Source organism: Podarcis pityusensis (assembly GCF_964106645.2).
Source record: "Podarcis pityusensis genome assembly, chromosome: 6".
Classification (NCBI taxonomy): Eukaryota; Metazoa; Chordata; class Lepidosauria; order Squamata; family Lacertidae; genus Podarcis; species Podarcis pityusensis.
In genome coordinates, this window is record NC_138030.1 from 82,015,738 (window position 1) to 82,038,377 (window position 22,640).

The 22,640-nt window shown below is 43.7% G+C and overlaps 1 protein-coding gene across 1 annotated transcript in view; it reads right to left on the reverse strand.

Annotated features, from left to right (window-relative positions):
- CRB1 (crumbs cell polarity complex component 1) overlaps positions 1-22,640 on the reverse strand; it is a 153,470-nt gene that overhangs the window by 26,857 nt on the left and 103,973 nt on the right. Inside the window, exons 7-11 of the mRNA XM_081010755.1 lie at positions 10,540-11,093; positions 6,641-6,806; positions 4,617-5,520; positions 3,445-3,573; positions 2,367-2,493 (exon numbers count right to left, since the gene is read on the reverse strand). Of these exons, the coding sequence (XP_080866881.1) occupies positions 2,367-2,493; positions 3,445-3,573; positions 4,617-5,520; positions 6,641-6,806; positions 10,540-11,093 (1,880 nt within the window). The remainder of the gene's footprint in view (positions 1-2,366; positions 2,494-3,444; positions 3,574-4,616; positions 5,521-6,640; positions 6,807-10,539; positions 11,094-22,640) is intronic.

Sequence of the window (22,640 nt, forward strand, 5' to 3'; positions counted from 1 at the left end):
TTTGTAATGGAGTTAAAAAATAGTATGCTTCAGCTATGACAATCTCTAAGGCAACCTTCTCCAACCGTGTGGGATGCCCTTCCCTCACAAATCCCAATGGGTTTCCGGCACCAGTGAAAAATGTATCTGTTCACCCAGGCCTTTGGGTACACTGGGTGTGGAGTTTCCAACCTGCCCCTGCTGGTCTTATTTATTGCTGTATGTAATGTGGCGTTATTTAATTTGTGACAGTGCTATTTTTTTTTTTAGAAAAAGAGGTGCCAGAACTCGCCATGAATGCTTTGCTTGTTCTCTTAAATGCCACTGGTGTCTACCTGAGAGGTGCCGGAACTGAGTTCCTTCTGCAAAAAAAGGCCCTGGTTTTACACGGATTGTGTATTTTATACAGATTTATTTAATAAATCTGTAACCCTACACTTCCTCCCAAAGAAGTCCAGCACAGCAAACAACAAGTGATAAAACTACAAAAAACATCTTTTGAAACTATTCCAATAAAGATGTAGGCCGGGAAAGATCTAAACTTAGAAGGCTTATCTAATGTCTAATATTCAAGGGGAGTCCATTCCAAAGGGCAGGTGCCACAACAATAAAGATCCGATTTCTACATTATGTGGAAAGGACTTCTTGATAGGCTGGGGTCTTCAGGAGACTTGCACTGGCATAGCACAGTGATTGATTGGCTGGAAATATAAGGGGTGAAGAGTCTTTTAGGAATGAGGCAAACACCCCCTTGGGAGGGCTGTGTAGTCTGAAATGTGGTATACAAATAAATAAAAATGAAATCCTGGTGCCCTGGACTGCAACTCACATCAGCCTCTGCCAGCAAAGGGAGATGTATTCCAAAATATCTGGATTACACCTGTTTACCTGTTACAGCCCAGTAATTAGTTTATATTATCAGTGGTGGCTGAGAGAACGTGTTTTACTCAATTGCACGATACACGACTTTTTCCATTTGTAAGAACTTCAGAGCATTGGTGGTACATTTGTTCTTTGGTACCAAAGCCAAATTGTGATTTGGGGTGGGAAGAGGAAGGGGGATTTATCATTTAAAGATTTAATTCAACTAATAAACAAGTTAGTTTACCTCTTGTTTTTGCTCCTGCGCTAGCAGACATTAATATTATTTTTGATTAAATTTATATACTGCCCTTCTGAAGATCGCAGGGTGGTTTTTAAAGTTTCATAGGATTATTAAATTGATTGCTTAAGTCCTTTTTGGTACAAAGCAATTTGCAACCAACGTAAATAATAATAATAAAATCACAAAAATCATTAAAACAGATTTAACAGTATAATGTATAAGAAAGCTATAATAATAATTATTATTTATATGTCGCCGATCTGACCTCTTCAACGTTTGGTCTTTGGATGTTACTGGACTACAGTTGATGGGAATTGTAGCCCAACAACATCCAGCGAGCCAAGGTGGAAGAACTCTGACCTCCAAATTTCTTCTCAACTCTTAATGTTCTATGACTCTATTATGAGGCTAGCTTATTTACATTGTTTTCACACGATATTTTACGGATTGATCTTTTAAACATTTTCCGTATTTACTGATACTAGGATTACAACCATATACCTAGCATGTTTCGAATAGTTATGCTGTGAGCCACTTCAGCCACAATTTGGTGGGAAAGCGCTATACAAACGGGAAGTATCTCAAATCCAAACTGCTAAGCTATTCCAGAGCAAAAAGAAGATGCTTTTGAAATATCAAAAACTTGCTTTAGGGATGTTTTGCTTTCATCTCACATTAAAAGCTGAACTGCACCAAGAATCTACTTCACAGCCTCTCCATCAGAATCAGGGCACCAAATAATGCACATTTTAAATATGCTCAAAATGTTAGAGAAACAGAATCAAGAAGAAGAAGAAGAGTTTGGATTTGATATCCCGCCTTTCACTCCCCTTTAGGAATCTCAAAGCGGCTAACATTCTCCTTTCCCTTCCTCCCCCACAACAAACACTCTGTGAGGTGAGTGGGGCTGAGAGACTTCAGAGAAGCGTGACTGGCCCAAGGTCACCCAGCAGCTGCATGTGGAGGAGCGGAGACGCGAACCCGGTTCCCCAGATTACGAGACTACCGCTCTTAACCACTACACCACACTGGCTCTCTCAATCAGCGTGTGATTATGGTTACCCTCGCTGTTCTGATTCCCAGCCTAGCTGTACTTGTTTGGCCAATCTTCCATTGTGCTCTGACGGCTTTAAAAACGACGCCCCCAATCTGACTGCTAGTAGTCGTCCTGTTCCCCCCACTCCACTGCTGGGTCGTCATCCATGCGCAGAATGAGGTAGGAGAGAAGTTGAAAGAGGTTCTGCCACAACAAGAGAGAGACAAAGAAGGAGAGGTCGCTTACGTCTATCTCGCAGCGATCGCCGGCGTAGTTCAAGTCACAGATGCAGTTGAATTTGTTGAGCAGGTTCTGGCAGAGACCCCCGTTGAGGCACGGGTCAGAGGTGCACTCGTTGATGTCCACTTCACATCTGCAAGATTATTTTTTTAAAGGTAAATACATGGGCCAACTACTCACTAATGTGAATGGAAAAGGTAAGACGATGGTATAAATTAACTTTATTATTTATACCCTGCCCATCTGGCTGGGTTGCCCCTCCAACACATATGAAAACATTAACAATGTCCCTATACAGGGCTGCCTTCAGATGTCTTCTAAAAGTTGTGTAGTTCTTTATCTCCGTGACATCTGATGGTAGGGCGGTCCAAAGGGAGAAGACCCTCTGCCTGTAACTTCACTTCTCGCAGTGAGGGAACCCCCATAAGGCCCTTGCACATGGACCTAAGTGTCTGGGCTGAACGATGGGGGTGGAGACACTCCTTCAGGTATACAGGCCTGAGGCCACTTTCAATGGCTCACTGAAATCCTTGGCTCTGCTAGATGGCTTAACTAGGGCAGGGGTTGCAGAGGCCTTGCCTGTGGGGTCCCCCCTTCCCCAAACCCCACCCACCGCCTAAATTAGATTTGATATAAACTGTCTAATGCAGCCATTAGACACTAGCCATTAGGACGCGGGTGGCGCTGTGAGTTAAACCACAGAGCCTAGGACTTGCCGATCAGAAGGTTGGCAGTTCGAATCCCCGCGATGGGGTGAGCTCCTGTTGCTCGGTTACAAATGAAATAAGAGAAAGGTTATTTAGTGGTGAATAGAACCTAATGTTTCTTTTTAGAACCCAATGTTTTCCGGGATTGACTGGAGATACAGTGCTGTTTTTTTTAGAAAAATAAATGCCGGGACTCGCCATGAACAGCTCCCTTGCTCTCTTAAAATGGCAATGGCGCCCTCCTGAGAAGTGCCGGAACTGTGTTCTGGTGAGTTCCAGCTGAAAAAAAAGCCCTGCTCCTGTTTCTAGTGAGTCAAATTACCGCATGAAAAAAAAATTTGATATGAAAAAAATTGTGATTATTATAATAATCTCACCGCCGTCCTGTAAAGCCTGGGAGGCACATGCATTCCAAGAGTCCTTGGAGCTCGGAACAGTTGCCATAGTTGTAACAGGTAATATTTTTGATCTCATTCCCGCACACTGTAGACGGTAGCCGTATATATCTAAAGGGAAACAACACTGGTAAGCCTACAAAATCACTTTCCCCTATTATTTTGCACCTCAACCTCTGACTTTTGTCTTCTGGGTTTCTGGGGGTTTTCCTGTTGTTATTCTGTCTCTCATAGGTACAATAAACCTATCATTAAAATTATGGACTGGTCATTTCTTCATCAGAGAGCAAACGTGCAAATTTAGCAGGGGATCAAATACTTTCCCCCCTCACTGTACATGTTTCCTTGTAAGTAGGGATGGAGAAGAAATCAGGTTTGGTTAGGACAGTGTTTCTCAAACTTGGATCCCCGGCTGTTGGACAAACAACTCCCATCGTCATCCCTAGCTAGCAGGACCAGTGGTCAGGGATGATGTAGTCAAACAGCAGGTTTGAGAAACACTGGGGTATGATTTTAACGTCAACTCACCTAATTCTCAATTTCGAAAGCAATGTGTGAGCTGAAACACAGCTATCCTTTGAAATTCACACCTCCAAATTTTGCTATGCACTTCTCTCTAGGCATGAGTCTGCATGGTTTTGCCTTCGCCCTGCTACTTTCCCCTGGAAAACCCACAAATTTAGCACTAAATTTGAACAAACAACAATCCACGGAAAACCTGATTACCATTAGTTCTGATTCAGTGCTAAATCTCTATCTGTGTAGACAAAGTTTCCCAAACTTAGGTCTCCACTGGTTTTTTTGGACTACAATTCCCACCATCCCTGACCACTGGTCCTGCTAGCTAAGGATGATGGGAGTTGTAGTCCAAAAACAACTGGAGACCTAAGTTTGGGAAACCCTGCTTTAAACGCTATTAGAAAAGAACCAGTCCTATGTACACTTATCTGGGAGCAAAGCACCATTCACAATGATGGACATTTATAAGACTGAGGGTGCCCACGACGTTACCTGATTTCCTCACCATGCAACTCTTAGTAGTGCAATTGCTAACCCAGAAGTTTGTTCAGCTTTTAATCACTGCCTCATTTAAGAGATCGGAAGCGACTGATACTGTAGCGGGTGAATTTCTTCATCAGGCTTCAGGACAGTACCTGCAAAACCTTCCGGTGAAATTCCCGGCACATAGGCAGGAATAGCCATTAATCTCGTCAACACAGGTGGCCCCATTTGCACACAGATGGCCCCGGCAGTCGTCAATGTCTTCTTCGCACCTCGACCCCGTGTAGCCCAGATCACATATGCACTTGTACATTGCGACTCTGTCGCTGCAGTTTCCGTGCACACAGGGATTCGATGCACACTCATCAATGTTAGTTTCGCAGTGGGTTCCAGTCCACCCCTCGGCGCACGTGCAACTATAATAAGAGTAGAAGTCTTCGCATATCCCGTTGTGCATGCAAGGGTTTGAGCTGCAAGCGTCCAGTGGAAGGCAGCCAGTGACGACGGGGTTGGCCGATATCTTGAGGAACTGCTCTTCCTGTGGTTTCTTCATATAACCATCAATGGTTTCAAAGTAGGAGAGGTGGATGCCACCAATTTCCACAGTGCTCATGCATCCTCTGAGCCCGTCCAGGTTATCAAAAGCTTTGTCAGCAAGGTAGATATCTGTCTCTTCTCTCAAGAAGTTGAGGTTTCCTGTGGCAACCATACTTGTGATGTCTTCCTTGTCATTTATATCCATGAGCCATCTCGAGGACTGAGATAAGGGCTCCATCATTGAGAAGGTCACCTGGTGCAGGATCCCATCATTCACCGGCCGCGAGCTAGCCAGGCTCAGCGTATACAAGCTGTTGCCACTTTGCAACTGGAACACAAGTTTGGCATTCTGGATGCGGATGGTGACAAACTCTGGCTCCTTTTCTGCGTAAAGCAGGATTACGTCGGAGTCCCGAGTCCGAAAGCCAAAGGTTATGTTGGTGAGGTCCCTGCTGATGTTCCCATTGCTTCTGTAAAATATTGCACTGCTCCTGCCGCTAAAAATTGCATTGGCAATACCTGTGTAGAGATAGCAAAAGGCATTAAGCATCTAGGAGTGGTGTACTTAGTCATGCACATTACATTTTATTTAACTTTTTGTTCTTTGCCTTTATATACTGGCAAGATAGCTTAGTGCCCTGGATTGCTTTTATAGCCATAAAAAATGCAAACAAACACCCTCTCAGTATATGGATGGAAGATTGAGATAAAATGGTGATAGAGGGATATATATGGAGAGAGAGAGAGAGTTCTCAATTCACTATGTCATAGTTCCAGCACCCTGCAAAAAAGGTAAAGGACCCCTGGATAGTTAAGTCCAGTCAAAGGTGACTATGGGGTTGCGGCGCTCTTCTCGCTTTCAGGCCAAGGGAGTTGATGTTTGTCCACAGACAGCTTTCCAGGTCATGTGGCCAGCATGACTAAACTGCTTCTGGCACAATGGGACACCGTTATGGAAACCAGAGCTCACGGAAACGGCGTTTACCTTTCCGCTGCAGTGGTACCTATTTATCTACTTGCACTGATGTGCTTTCAAACTGCTAGGTTGGCAGAAACTGGGACAGAGCAATGGGAGTTGTCCCCATTGCGAGGATTTGAACCGCCGACTTTCTGATCGGCAAGCCCTAGAGGCTCTGTGGTTTAGACCACAGCATCACCCGCACCCCGCAGCACCCTGCAACGCCCTCTAGGCTCAGTGCCCAGTGTGGTGGAATGAGTCATGCGGCCCTAAATCCACCTCTGGTTTAGCGGGTGCTGAAAAGGCAACAGAGATGCCTGGATAAATGACTGGATTTTTGTCCAGTGTTCTTATAAGGGACCCCTAACAGTGTGTTTCTAGTGTAGTGGCTGCACAATGCCTCCGTCCCCCTAATGCCTACCTGTTTTTGCACCCAGTAATGCTACTGCTTAGCAAATTCTCTCCTGCAGTATAAGGCGAATGAAGTTGCTAAGGAACACTCAACTTCAGAGTGGTGCTATGTACAGCAACAAATGCCCCAATAAATGCATCACAAGGATTGGGAAAGCCTGAAACACTTGTGGAAAAAATTAACCCTGTTCTGCCTTAGTCCCTCAAAGTTAAGGAGATGGGGGTTGGGCGTTAGGGTTTTTCAGGGGGGGGGGAGAGGGGAATACTTGCATTCAAATCCTCGATGCACCAGCTGGCATTGGGCTTCATGGGGGCACGGACTGAGTTCGCACCATTTTACTTCCTCGCAGGCTTTCCCCGCTGTATTTGGTGGGCAGGTGCAAGTGAAGTCATCCCAGATTGAATAGCAAGCGCCACCGTTTTGGCAGGGGTTCGGCTAAAGAGGAGAGAGGGGAGTCAAATGTGAGCAAGCATCTCTAGCAAGGCAATCGAGGAAAGTGGCTGTGGGAGAAAGAAAGAGGCTGACTTATTTCCTATGCCCACTGCTCTGTCATGTTTCCTCATTTTCCTCATTTAAAAAGTGCCATGAAAACACGCTCTGCTGCTGTAAATGCCTACAGTGGTACCTCAGGTTACATACGCTTCAGGTTACAGACTCCACTAACCCAGAAATATTACCTCGGGTTAAGAACTTTGCTTCAGGATAAGAACAGAAATCGGGCTCCGGCGGCACAGCAGCAGCGGGAGGCCCCATTAGCTAAAGTGGTGCTTCAGGTTAAGAACAGTTTCAGGTTAAAAACAGACCTTTGGAACGAATTAAGCACTTAACCTGAGGTACCACTGTACTGGAAAAGTGCCCAAATACAATTGTGGGCACTTTAGATAAGGAAAACAGGATAGATGGGGGTGGGGTTAAATATCCCCTCCCCAGAGCTGCTGCTCCAGTCAAAACCAGGGTCCCCAACTGATGACAGTACAGATGTATCAATGGTCTTAGCATAAGGCAGCTGTCTGTATTCTACAGGATTAATGGTCTCAATTAATCATAGCTAGCGGTTGTATCCAATGCTAGCCCTACTCAGAGGAAATCCACTGAAAATCAATGGACATGACTAACTCAGTTTCGTTGATTTCAGTGGGTCTACTCCAGGGTTTCCCAAACTCGGGTCTCCAGTTGTTTCTGGACACTAGTCCTACTAGCTAGGGATGATGGGAGTTGTCGTCCAAAATAAACAGCTGAGACCCTGCTCCAGAAACAGTTTGGGAAAGCCTAGTCTACTCTCACTAGAACAATTGGGACACAACCCTAATGCTATGAGACTAGTCAGTTATTCATGACTAGGTTTTCCCCATCAATTTTAATGGATTGGGGCCAATCATTTTCAGGCTGCCTGGGAACTCACTAAGTATCGTGAGGAACCAGGAACATGGGATGTCATCAATTCCTTTTGTGATATTTGTGGGTGTCATAGGCCTCCTTTACCATTTTAAGGTACTGTTACAATCCAGTTGCTTTCTGTAGTGGTCTGTATTGCAAAAGCACATTTCCGACATACCAAAAGGAAAATTTTCCTGCCTAGCAGAATTGACTTTTAATTTTTTTCCAGATCTATGGTTCTATAAGATTATCACAGTTGTATTACCTTATCATATCAGACAAGCTTAGATAAGATATGTTTCTTTTGTTCCGAAAACCACTTAAACAGACCATTTTACTTAGTCCTACGAGAAAGGATATCAAAAGATAAAGAAGAAGAGATGATTGAAGGGAAAGTGGTCAAAGGGAGGAAAGGAGGCATGTCAAGTAAAGCCTTTGCCAAATAAGAATGGGAAATGTTTTTGCAAACAACTCTTCATGAAATCCGGTGGTGCCCTGAAACCTTCCTCTTTAAAAAGCCTTTGTAGAGAATGCACAATACAAAGAAGGCCTTTCTGGCTAGAGAGTGTTGAGCACGCATAGGTTTGATGCATATCAAGGCCTGACCTTTAGCAAAAGGCCATCACACATGATTTCAGTGCAAAAGATTCCAGGTTCAATCCCTTGTGACTCCAGACAAGCCTGGAACAGATTCCTGGTCTGAAACGATGGAGAATTGCTCCCACCTAATATAGACAACCGATGCTGTTGCATCTTCCTGCCTTCTTCCTTGCTGGACTACAGGCTGGTTGTGTCGGCTTTTTGGTGAGCTCACAAAAGAGCTCTCTAGGTTCGGTCTTAGGACAGCCGGCAGTAAAAGAAAAGTTAGAGGTATGTTTGGGAGTAGAGATTGCAGACCTTCCAAGTGTTCCTCTTTTCCAGGGGCACAGAAGCCACCCCAGTTTCTGATTTGATCCCAGAATGTCCCACTTTTTCTTAGGACATCCCTATTTTCATTGGATAAATGTTGGAGGGTATGGAGTCATGTGACTCCCCAAGCCTAGGAGATACGGTAAGTAGCTATACAATCTTTAGAAGACATCTGAAGGCAGCCCTGTACAGGGAAGGTTTTTATTTTATGTTTAATATTTTATTATGTGTTTATGTATGTTAGAAGATGCCCAGAGTTGCTGAGGCAACCCAGTCAGATGGGCGGGTATTAATAATAATAATAATAATAATAATAATAATAATAATATCGGATGGCCCCATTTTCATTGGAGAAATGTTGAAGGGTATGTACAAAACAGCTCTCTAGGTTTGGTCTTAGGACAGCCAGCAGAAAAAACCAAATGTTTGGGAGTAGAGATTGAGTAGAAGGGGAAGGGAGACTTTCAGTGGGAAGCAGTAGTATTGTGAGTTATGAACTGAAGCCAGGATAATGTGATATTGCCTACTTTATCACCAAGGCCTGGTTCACGCTGTTTGTGTGGTGACTGCAGCGTCAAATGACAATTTACACGTGTGAATGAGTTATCACAGATCAATCCTCACAAAGAGGTCTGGGGATCCCTTGCCGTTCAGCTGAGCCCATTCATAGATTCTGGGGCAAGTTGACATGGGCCATATAATCAAATTGTGAGAAATCAAATGATGTTTGTGCATGCATGAACTGGTTCTCAGTTTTCAGAGCAGCATTGGGCTATAAATGGAAGAGAACAGAGGAGAAGGGCCTAGGCAGTTGGTGCCTCTCTCTGAAGCTTCGTATGTCTAGGAGACGTGAAAGTAAATTAGGGAAAATGTGCCATTCTTGAAGTCTTTTCTGAAGGGATGATGGTTCGTTCTGTGGAATAGCATGCCTGTCAAGATATAACAGAAGCCCATCACCCACACTTGGGGGGGGGGGGGCGGAATTGAAAACGTTTTTGTTTCAAGCTTTCCCAACTGGGTGAATGGGCCTGTGCCATGGGTGTCCAGGTGTTTGCTAAATTGTTTTGTCTTGAACGTATTTGCTTTTTTTGTGTTTTTATCTGCTTTTATTGTACATCACCTTGAGGTGCTTGCATGAAAGTCAAATGATACATTAATAATGACAATAAGTTGAAAGAAGGGTAAGCACAGGAAAAAGTGCTCAGCATGATTGTAAGCGATTTTTAAAAAACAAATAAATCATGAAATGCTTGAGACACTAAGAAAAAAAGCTGTTTCATATGAAACATACTGTACAGGAACACACAACTGACATTAGAACACATTCCGTCAGCCCACTTGTATTTGCACATATGTAAGAGATGGCGTTTGTTTATAAATCCATTACTTTTTATGCAATGTTAAATGAGGACCGTGTGATTTCTGGCAGATCCAACCCACATAGGGGCTGCCTTTGTATTTGTGTGGTGATACAACATTCCTCTCTTCTTTAATATTTTTACAGGCTCCATTGCCAGGCCCAAATGCCCGTAACATACCATGTGATTAGCCTGCTTCGAAAGTCTGGTTTTACAGTAATTATGAGAATATTTTGGTTTGAAAAACTACAGTGAGTTCAAGTTGCCCTTAATGAATAGCAGGCTTGCTAACTGGTTATCATTACCTTGCCATTCAAGCCATTTCCAGCCTCCCAGATGTTTCTGCGGTCTCGGCGCCCACAAAGTGTGGGGCTGTTTGACAAAAACCTGATCTTACCTGCCTGTTTCGGATATCGTGCTCAGATATTCTTACTGTCACATGCTGTTTTCGGAGCACTGCTAGTTCAAAAGAGAATTCCTTGCTGCAAACATGGAAACGGCACTTTGAGAAACAGCATCCTTACCTGACAGAGGTTGTCTCCGATGCAGCCTGGGGCAATGTTGATCAGCGTGCTCTTTCTGATGACAGAATCTGATGAAGTTGTGACAGGGAAGAATTCCAGTGGTTGGTTGCCCAGTCTTAAATCTTGGATGCAGCCTTTGAAATATCCACCATTTACATGGGTTTCTTGGTCGTCGGGTAATCCTCCGATGTACATAATATCACCGCTCTGGATTTTTATTACAGGGATAGAAATGTAGCCCAGGTTCTGCGAAGACTGGAATAGCTCGGTCTTGTTTGGCTTGATTTTTAAGGATATCAAATAGAAATTTCCATCATTCACAGGCTGTGTTCCAAGGAGTTTGTCAGAGCTTAGGCCTGATGCCAGGAGTTTCCCACCTTCCAACCAGACCTTAAGAAATAGGATTGCGCCTTTTTTCAGAGACAGCAACAAGCCAGAAGGCTTGCGTGTTCGGACAAACATTGAGATTGTCACACTTTCGTTGTCGCTGCCTTCTAAAGGAAAAGCAGCAAACCCTTTGGATTCCTCATGTCCAAATCTTCCTGGAATGTACTCTTGAGTTCACATGGCAAAAAGAGAGAGAGAGAAAATAATACAACTTTAAAACAGGAGTACTGATGGAAAAATGGACATATCACGAAACAGACCGGGAATGCTCTGGCATTCTAAACTAAACTACCTGATGGCACTTTCAGTGGCAAACTACTATGGTTTGTACCACTCCTATGAAAGATGCATTACGAATCCTGCAAAGCAAGTGCAGCCTTTTAAAGATTGAGATATATAATTCTACCTTCTGTCTGAGATGATATGATATAACTGGCCCCAATTCAAAGCTAGGAGACCAGCAATGGCTGGTTCTGATGCTTCAGTTTCAGTCCTTTTGGGAAGGCAAGGGTTGTGACCCATACCTCTTACATTCCTCATTTCCAATCTCACCAGGGATCACACAACATTCTGTTCAGAAGTTCTGTTTTTCTCCTGATGGCCCATCTCTAATGTGTGAGGCAAAGACAGATAACATATTGATTACCTTGAACACTGTGGCCTCAGCATTGTTTCCCTTTTCGTTTTGCTCATGCTCATGCTATTGGTTGTCAAACCTGAATTGGGAAGGATTTCCTCCTGAACTCAAAATTCCTCCTGAATTTTAGAGGGCAAGGGAACTGCTGGCCTCCTCGCTCAACATACATTTTGGATCTTATCTGCCAATCACAGGGGCCAACGTTGGACATTTCTGTCTCCCTGTGAGTCTGATGAAAGTTCTGAGGAACAAGTATGAGAATAGCAAGCTTGAGTCCCATGGAAACACATACTTTCTTAGTCCCTACAAGCTAATTCTAGAAATCTGTCACAATGTAGAAACCACAGCTATTTAATTTAGAAAACAGTCCAGGCTAATTCCCCCATTCCCATGTTGTTACAGCTCAGCCTGACTCCTGCCATGCAAAAAGAGAGGTCAGTGTTGACTGAACCGGGGATGATGTAGAGTGGGCCCCATGAAAGGAAACATTTTCTCTGATGCTTACACCAGAGCAGGGCCTCTAGTCTGAGTGGATCCCAGCTCTTTAGCATATGCAGTATGCTTGTTGATCATACAGCAGACTTTTCATCTTGGGACATCAGGCAGCAATGTTGCTTCCTCTTTCTCCTTCTGCTGTGTTCAGCTCTAGATAAGCTTCTAATAAGGTGTAGGCTGGCAATTGGATATGTGCCTCTTTGTGTCTATTTTGGGTGTTTTGCCATCAGCTCTGAGGGATGTGAGACCCAATATGCTGTAACAATCTTTTAAAAAAATAAATTGGGATTTGCTTTGGCAGTTCCCGTTGTACAGATTTCCTTCTGGTTATAGCCAATCTACTGATGTGCTGTATTTCTCCTCATTAAAGTATACTACACTGAAAATTTAGATGACCAGGTATGATGGCTGATCATCCTTTTGGCTAATGTTTTCTTGATCTGAAATCAAGTATGGCACAAATGCCAATCTCTCAAACAACAACAAACCCCAATAAGCAAAAATCTTAAAACGTTCAAGTGAAAGAAAATGGTCAAACTTAAATCTTATTTTTCTTCTTGTACCTTCAAATCTTAGAATTGTAGAGTTGGAAGGGACCACAGGGGTCATCTAGTCCAACCCCCTGCAATGCAGGAATCTTGCCCAACGTTAAGATCGGCCTTGTACAGAGTACACAGGTTGAGAACCCAGGATATTGTCTGAAGGTACATGAAGCTTGCTAAAGCTAAGCAGATCTTGGTCTAGACCAGCCTTTCTCAACCTGTGGGTCCCCAGATGTTGTTGAACTACAACTCCCATCACCCCTAGCTAGCAAGGCCAGAGCTCAGGGATGATGGAAGTTGTGGTCCAACAACATCTGGGGACTCACAGGTTGAGAACCGCTGGTCTAGACAGAGCCTAGATGGATGACCACCTAGAAACCAGATTTATGCCACCTTGGATTCCATGATGGGTGATCAGCACATGTAAGAAAATAGATGAAGCAACTATACTGCTAACACGAGCACGTGCCCCAAAGGACCAACTGACTTACTAAATTTCAGAGAAGATCACGCCTAGGATTGGACAAATGATGTTGGCTTCTTCTCAAGCTACCTTCACTCTTCATTGAGGCATGGCAACAACATGGCAAAGTTCAGGAAAGAAATCAAATAAATAATAATAAAGTGGGATGGAGTCTCATCATTTACTCAAACAGTGTGGTGACCTAGGGAGGCTTGCCTAGTGCCTTCATTATATATATTTTAGGTGCCACACAGAAACATTCCTCTTCAATTGGGCCTTTGGCTGATTCATATTCTATCGTCTTTAAAATGTGTCTGTGGGAAGGGGGGGATTATTGTTTTGCTGTTTTGTTTTACTTATTTTCTTGTTTTTTTATCCTGTATTTTATTCTGTGAACTGCCCCGAAATCTTATGGTGATAAATCTAAGAAATAAATACAGTGCTAATTAGTGTGGATCACATGGAATGGGAAGCAGCTCCCTGAACACCACAACAGTTCAGGGCAGCTGATCCAAAATATTCTGGAAATTATCATGTGGAAATGGCTTCCCCTCTAGGTCGACTTGAGTGAAGGAACATTAAAAAACTTATTGATGCCTAGTCAGATCATTGTTTCCTCTAGTTCAGCCTTTCTCAACCTGTGGGTCCCCAGATGTTGTTGAACTACAACTCCCATCACTCCTAGCTAGCAAGGCCAGAGCTCAGGGATGATGGGAGTTGTAGTCCAACAACATCTAGGGACCCACAGGTTGAGAACCGCTGCTCTAGTTCAGTATTGTCTACATAGACCAGCATCAGTTCTTCAGGGTTTTAGGTAGAGGTCTCACATAGCCCTACCAGGAAATGCAGATTGTATCTGTATGCAAATCAAATACACTGAACTATGGTCCTTCCACCAATTTAGCAGGATTTAAGTGGGAAGCGGGGAGATGAAGGCAAGAACTGATGTCTAAACAGCCCAGGGAGGCTTTCTGAAGTTAAAGTGTTGGCCCCTTCCGTGGCAAAGGGAGCGCTGAGGTGGTGTATCTTTTGGTCCTCTGCTTCAGGCAGCAAAATATCTTAAGCCAGGATGGCTTCCACAGTGCTATATTAATAGATGAAAGGGCCTCAAATCAATAATCACAATTGGCTAATCTGAACTAAAACCTTTAATGTGTGGTTTCACAGACCAAACAACATCAACAGCGCTAACTGGAGTTAAACAAAACAAACTCCAGCTGTTCAAAAACTTATAATCAGACTTTTCGTTCATAGGGAGGGGAAAGCTGCTTTGGTGCGTGCTCTCTCTCTCTCTCTCTCTCTCTCTCTCTCTCTCACACACACACACACACACACATATTGCTTGCAGTGTTTTATTTTAATGAAATGATTATAAGACTCATGAAAACAGCGGTGATCATTGTGGAAACCTGCCTTCTAAGTGTTACAGGATTCATATCTGGCTCAGTTTATTTAGTATGGGGAAATAAACCCCTGACTTATTTCTGAATAGACAATTTCATAAATAACATGTGGGAAATGTTTTAATTTTGTGAATGAGATGATCTTAAACTTCTTTCTTTACGTGCTTGTTAAAAACAAGGCATATGTCCATAAATCTTTCCCCTCGGTGTTGAAATGGTCATTTTTAAGCATGAAAGGTTAGTTTATTAAAAAAAAAACCACCATCTCTCTCTATTAAGGGAGTACTGGAAAGACATTTTTCTTGTTGAAGAGAGATCGCTTATGATGCAGCAAAGCCGGCGAGTGGCAGTTAGACGCGCAACATTACAAAGAAGGCAAAGGAAGCAGGGTTAGTCTTTAAAAAGGTAGCACAGCGAGCTTGCAGTTTTCAATTACTCTGCTTCAAAAGAAATATTGGATATGGTATGTGGTTTGATGGGCATTTAGCATAACCTTGGTCAATATTAACCTCTTGAGCCATTACGTCTGGATGCAGATGGAAATAAATCAACTTTGTTGCTTGCCTGCTGCTGCTGAGAGAGTGCAGTCTGCAATGGAAATGCTTCCCAGCACTTACTGTTTGTCAACTTCTCTTTAACAAAGATGCAAGTAATTTCTGTGCCACAAAGCACACAGCAGCAGCAGCGCTTTGAAGAGCTCTTCCATTATCTATAAATTCCAAAGCGAGTGTGCCCTTGTACATTAGGAATTTAAACTTTAATGGATAGTTTAACCTAGTAAAGCTATAATCCTGTGCACAATTGTTGTCAATTAAATTTATGCCCTGCCCTTCCTTCCAAAGGAGCCTAGGGAGGGAAACGCACAAGCAATAAAATGTTTAAAAACATCCAAAAGCAATTCCTATACAGATGCTAACTGGGAAAGATCTCTACTTTTTGGAAGAAACCTCCATGCGGCTGACTTGGGAGTAAGCTCCATTCAGTCCACTGGGACTCATTTCTGAATAACCATGATGAGGATTGGGGGTAAAGCTTTAATAGACTGATTGGTGATGGTCAATTGTATTCAGTGAAGTTGCAGTTCCTTTTATGTTTGATTCTTTTTATTTATTTTATGTTGGTTGTGGTAAACAACAACTTGGCCTTTCGCTTCCGTTCAACTCTATGAGTGATTGCAAATCCCGTTGCATTCAGTGGGTCTCACTCCCGAGTAAATGTGTTTAGGGTTCCTGTCTTTGTTTCTTAAGCTGCATGTTGCATTTGCTTCCTCCAACACATGCAAAAGTCACCTACTAGGGCTTTAGTGATATGCAAATGTGGTTATATTTAATCAATTATTCAGTTAAAAGACAATTTCTTAATCAACTGGCTATTCAATATAATTGGTGGGCAACCTTAATATGTGTGCATTTGGTGCACATAGAATCATAGGATTGAGCTGGAAGAGACGACAGGAGTAAGCTAGTCCAACCCCTGGCAATGCAGGAATCTCAGCCTTTCCCTCTGGGCTCTCCCAGCCTGAGGTTATAGCTCTTCCTCAGTCTCCGAAGAAGAGCCTCCCATGAACATTCCCATCACATCCACAGTGTAGACTAAGCCGGTGCCTGAAAACCTGGACATGGTATGGGGTGGAAGGTTCGCAGGCTATGAAGGAAATTTATTGACACCTGCACTAATTATGATAGCTAGGAAGTGGAAGGGGCAAGCAGAATATCAAATGGAAGAATGGTATAGAGAAGAAGAGTTTGGATTTATCACTACCCGAAGGAGTCTCAAAGTGGCTAACATTCTCCTCTCCTTCCTCCCCCACAACAAACACTCTGTGAGGTGAGTGGGGCTGAGAGACTTCAGAGAAGTGTGACTAGCCCAAGGTCACCCAGCAGCTGCATGTGGAGGAGCGGGGACGCAAACCCGGTTCACCAGATTATGAGTCTCTTAACCACTACACCACACTGGTGTGGGATATAGCTATTAATGATAAATTAACACGTGCCATTAAGGCAAGATGGAGAACATGCAGGAGAAATAGTTTTGAAGAGATATGAAAGGTTTTTGTGGAATTTGTACTGTTAAAACGGAAAGGGGTCAAACCACCGCAAGAGGTGTTAACATTTTGGGAGGCTGGATAGTTACAATGGAATGGTCTCAGTGGTGGGGTGCACATTTTTTATTATTATTTATGATTATTAATTTGTCAAAATAAAAAATAAAGAAATCGATAATGTTTTTAAAAACAAAACCTGGACGTGGTAAGTCAGCAGAGCTGTTATGTCAAGGAGATGTGGCAAAATGTAGTATAAGCTCTAGCAGACTATGCAAGGCCTCAAATCACCTCCATTCTTGGTTGAAATAACCCCTCCCCATAGTTCATTCAGCAGGGGGCACTGGGAACTGTCCAGGGTTTTGACTTTAAGCAAGTGAGCTGCCTTGACTTTGCCTGGATTGGGCTTGGCCCGCTTTGGAAGAGCTTCTGCTTATTTCTTCCACTTTTCCCCGAGCCACAATCCCAGTAAGCTGAACATTTATACGAAATGGAGGTGGGTGGGGCTCTTTTACACTCATTCAGATGTATATCTGGGAAATTCTATAGTCCAGGACACCCCGATTACCAGAAATATCTGAAAATGTGGCAGCTGTGTGTCTCTAGGGGTTAGCAAAGTGCATCTCCGTATGATAAATATCTTTCTGGACCATGCAAAAAGCTGTTTGCTTTCTCCACCTAGAAATGGGGGGGGGGGCACAAGGTAAATACTAGTAGGCCACACAGAAAGCTGAAATTTGGTACACCCATAGCCCAAGGTACACTGATTATGACAAAAGTTGGAAACAGGACATTTTTGTACCGAACTTGGAACATGTAGTTTATCTCAAAAAAGAGACCAGTGTTTTAGCACAGAACAAATGAACCTGTGCATTAGGCTGAATTTTGGTGTATTGGAATTTAGCATCCTTGTTTAATATGGATTTGTGGGAGGGTGATACTCCCTTTTGCATCCAGGAACATGTATCTACAGATATTATTTATGTGTGTTTTTAGGATAATATGTGTATGGCAGTTCACTTATTTATGAACATACACACACACACACACACACACACAGAGAGAGAGAGAGAGAGAGAGAGAGAGACTCCTGAACAACAAATGCTATATTCAGTGTATCTTATGCAGTGCTGGCCTGACACTTTCCTGCCTGAAGTGAAGACCCAATGGCACTCTCCCCTTCTGCTATGACCCATGCTTTTAAAAGTCTTGTTGTGCCAGATCTTGTTCCTGCCTTCATTGACTCTGCTGCCCTCATTGTGCTCCTTGAAGCTGGCCCTGCAAAAGCAGAGGTCATCACAGAAATATGACCAATGTTCCTAATATTTTCCCCATCCTCCTCATTCTAGAACCCCTGGACGGTTAAGTCCAGTCAAAGGCGACTATGGGGTTGAGATGCTCATCTCGCTGTCAGGCTGAGGGAGCCAGCGTTTGTCCACAGACAGCTTTCTGGGTCATGTGGCCAGCAGGACTAAACTACTTCTGGTGCAATTGAACACCATGATGGAAACCAGAGAGGACCATTACGAGTGCCAGAGCACACAGAAATGCTGTTTACCTTCCTGCCCCAGTGGTACCTATTTATCTACTTGTGCTGGTGTGCTTTCGAACTGCTAGGTTGGCAGGAGGTGGGACAGAGGAAACGGAGCTCACCCCTTCATGGGGATTCGAACCGCCAACCTTCTGATTGGCAAGCCCAAGTGGCTCAGTGGTTTAGACTACAGTGCCACCCGCATCTTAGAACTAGCACCGTGAAGCCCAGTGTTGAACTCCAAATGATATCTGTGATCAGATCTCCCATTTCTTTGATTTCTTTCTTTTGATAAAATCGAGCTGCAGATTATCCTGATTCATATCAGGACCCCAGTGCTGGAGCCCAGTTAACCCTTTCCCCTGTGCCATTTCCCCCATCAAACACACTCCTGCACCAGTAGGTTTCCCCCAGCAAGGCAAATAGCAATGGGGGGGAGGGTCATTTTCATTGAGAAAACTGTGGGGGGGAGGGTTAAAGGAGCCAGCGTGGTGTAGTGGTTAAGAGCGGTGGACTCGTAATCTGGTGAACCAGGTTCGATTCCCCGCTCCTCCACATGCAGCTGCTGGGTGACCTTGGGCTAGTCACACTTCTCTGAAGTCTCTCAGCCTCACTCACCTCACAGAATGTTTGTTGTGGGGGGGCGAAGGGAAAGGAGACTGTTAGCCACTTCGAGACTCCTTAAGGGGAGTGAAAGGCGGGATATCAAGTCCAAACTCGTCCTCTGTCATAGCAGTCCCAGTCCAAATCCCCTCCCTGCAGCTGCTTTTTGTGTGTTTTTTTGGGGGGGAGGGGAATTAAAGAGCTGGAAGATATGATTACAGCTCTCCAACGTTTCATCTAATCTGACTATCAGTTTATTGAAAGAAGGTAAGCTGATCTTCATTTTGCCAGTTACTTAAATCAACACACATATGTGTGCACAGACATGTTATTTTTTTGCTGACAGGCAGATGTTCTTGGTGAGTATAGGAAATCGACTTGGGTTTCTTTATACCTCTGCCGTGAGCCAAACCTATGCATGAGGTAAACATGTGTGAGAAAGTGTTGCAAAGTTTCAACTAACTAGGCAATATGAGTATACCTTAACCATTTCAGAATATACTTCATGTCCCCTGTTTTCAGAAGAGATGTATGCATGTTTGGATTTTTCTAAAATTTTGAATGCTTTGGACCATCTTTTCAAAGGAATACTCTACAATTTGGATACACTCATGGGGTGTGTGTGTCAGTGAGACTGTTAGTTGCTCCCAATCTTCCCTTCCCTTCCCTTCCCTTCCCTTCCCTTCCCTTCCCTTCCCTTCCCTTCCCCACCTCTCTCTCTCTCTCTCTCTCTCTCTCTCTCACACACACACACACACACACACGCACACACACCTTTAATCAAAATGGTAGGATGCTGTGAATTGAGAAGAATATTGCGGTTAGGGAGAAGTAGGCAGGGGGAGTTTCAAATACTTTCTAATCATTCACAACAGTCCTAATGGAAGTATAAGCTTCTCTCCGAGCTGCATGGTTTTAATTTTGCTTCATATAAAGAGGCAAACATATTTACCAGATGGAGCCCCCCTATCCCAAAGTTGCTTTTCAAACCTTTGGATAAATTACTGCTCAACTTCAAAGCCGTCTGCTACAATTACGGCTCCGGCAATGTCATTTTTCAATAATAAAAAAAGAGGTAGGTGCACACACAGGGTAGCATGTGAAATGATATAGTATTTAAAAAATATCGGAATGCATTTTGAAGCTGAAGCTTTCTGAACAAATGGATCTAGTAAGCCCCCCCCCTCCCCGACCAGATATCAGCTGGTGTAAATCCATATAACTCCACTAAATTCAGTGCAACTGTGCCATTTAACATCTGTAATAGATACGGCGCTTTGGATTGAACCAGAGATCTGCAATGTTGCCTTTCATGTTTCTCCCCTCCCCCACACTTTCTATCTGATTTTGCTGTGTTTTTTTGGGGAGGGTTAATAAAAAAAAACACTACCTTTTCTCACAGATAAAAATAGCTGAATGCAAACAGTGGATGCAGTTTGGTCAAAGTTAAATACGATCAAATATAAGACAAACTCTCAGAGCTAATTGCTTTGCTGTATATGTTCAAGTAGCTCACTGTCTACTGAGTTCAGTGGGCCTTAGGTAAGTAGGAATAGAACTGCAGCCTGATATTTTTATTTTCTCTGGCCTGCGGTGGCTAGTTCTGCATGATTTTATACTTTGCAATTTCAGGAGGAAAGCAGGGATGCCAGACCCATCTCTCACAATTGGATTGCCACCCATTGTTCTGGCTACTGGTTTGTTTCTGGGGACCATTCAAAGTACTGGTACTTTTACCTTTTAAGTTCTAAATTGCATTGGGATTGGATTACTTAAAAGGGTCACTTTTCACCACACGAGCCTGCCTGAATATTCATGTTTGACATCTGGGACTCTCTTCCAGGTGCCCCACAGCAAAGTTAGAAGAGGAGGAGTTTGGATTTGATATCCTGCTTTAACACTCCCCTTAAGGAGTCTCAAAGCGGCTAACATTCTCCTTTCCCTTCCTCCCCCACAACAAACACTCTGTGAGGTGAGTGGGGCTGAGAGACTTCAGAGAAGTGTGACTAGCCCAAGGTCACCCAGCAGCTGGATGTGGAGGAGCGGGGAAGCAAACCCGGTTCACCAGATTACGAGTCCCCCGCTCTTAATCACTACACCACACTGGCTCTCTTAGGTAACAATTATTGACTGGTTAGGTAACAATAGTTGACAAGTGACCAGGGAGATGGGCTTTTCAGTTATGACACCCTGCTTATGAAATGCCCATCCTTGGGAGACTGGCCTGGAACCAACTAAGATGTCATTTGGGCAGAAGGTGAAGACCTTTTTATTTGCCAAAGCTTCTAACTGGTTAATTTGCTGTATCATATTGATCCTAAACCTCTTCTGCTTTGTGGAATATATTTGAAGGAAGTGAAGGCTAAGCAGTAAACCCTATGCAAATCCAGATTGGAGCCCCTAAGACGGTTGGAGGGTGGGTGCCTTGTATGTTTCCTTCTGGCAACTCCTGCAGCCAAGCTGGTGGCAACCATATTATTCTGCTTTCCTTTGGACCAAATCAGTGAGAACAGGGCAGCCTGGGATCTCCATACACCCTGCCCAGGCTTTCACCCATAGAGGCACAAGAGACAGATGGGTGCCAACAACCAGTAAATTAGGTGAATATGCAACAACAAAACCCCTAACAATCTGACCAAAATATATAACTTTTTATGGATTTAGAGGGCCCTCATAATTTCCGGCTTTACATGGCTGTTACCTTAGCATGTGCATAAGTTTGACACTACTAGGTAAGGTAAAGGGACCCCTGACCATTAGGTCCAGTCTTGACCGACTCTGGGGTTGTGGCACTCATCTTGCTTTATTGGCCGAGGGAGTCAGCGTACAGCTTCCGGGTCATGTGGCCAGCATGACTAAGCCGCTTCTGGCGAACCAGAGCAGCGCATGGAAACGCCGTTTACCTTCCCGCTGGAGTGGTACCTATTTATCTACTTGCACTTTGATGTGCTTTCGAACTGCTAGGTTGGCAGGAGCAGGGACCGAGCAACGGGAGCTCACCCCGTCGCGGGGATTCGAACCGCCGACCTTCTGATCGGCAAGTCCTAGGCTCTGTGGTTTAACCCACAGCGCTACCTGCATCCCGTCTACTAAGGAGGAGGCAAATGACAGGTGGTGCCATTCCCTGGACTGGTTGTAAGTAAGAAGGCAGAGGCTGGAAAAGAGCAGGGTGAGGTTGGCAGGACAGTAAAGAAAATGCCTAGAATAAAGTTTAAAAGTCACCTGCTGAAATCTTTGGGGTTTAAGACTTTAACTAAATTGTACCCTGGGTTTGTATATTCTTGAGACACTGAATTAACTAGTTGATTGCAGAGGAAAAGTGGGAAGGAATCCCATGTATCACTGTTGCTATTTTTCATAGCAGTGCAGATAATGGAGGACTAAGATATGCATGTGTGAATTGGCTCCCATACATTTTTTGAAAGGATATCTTTGGCCACTGTCAGGAAGTTGAGATGTTAGCTACATCGCCTCACCAGACAACTCATTATCACCCCGTGGTCACATGTCTCGGAAGAAATCAAAACAACAGCACGAATTGGAAATAAGACAACATTAGAAAAGTCTGTTTTGACTAGCTTGGTGGAAAAGTCAAGATGTTGTGACCCACCTCACATGTGTCGCATCATGAAAGACAATTGCACCAGTGCCTTTCTGCCCTGGGAGCTGTTTTTGCATTTCCCCCCTGATCTGGACCAATATTAACAACACCAGTAAAATCCCTAGAAACTATATAGGGGAATAATTAATTCCTTCTCTCTGCCTCTCTCCTCACTGCCTTAGGGAGCCATTGCAACAATCCCCATCCTCACTTCAGATCTATTTGAATAATTAACAGCCAACATGTTTCACATTAAAGAGAAGGGTAGAAACTGCCATGATTAAGAGGCCTGGGAACAAAAGACCAGAAATGAATGTGGCATATTGATGCCAGCCAGAACAAGTACCAAATATGCCTGCCTGCTATTGGAGAGGCATTTAGCTAGCTTGAAACTACCT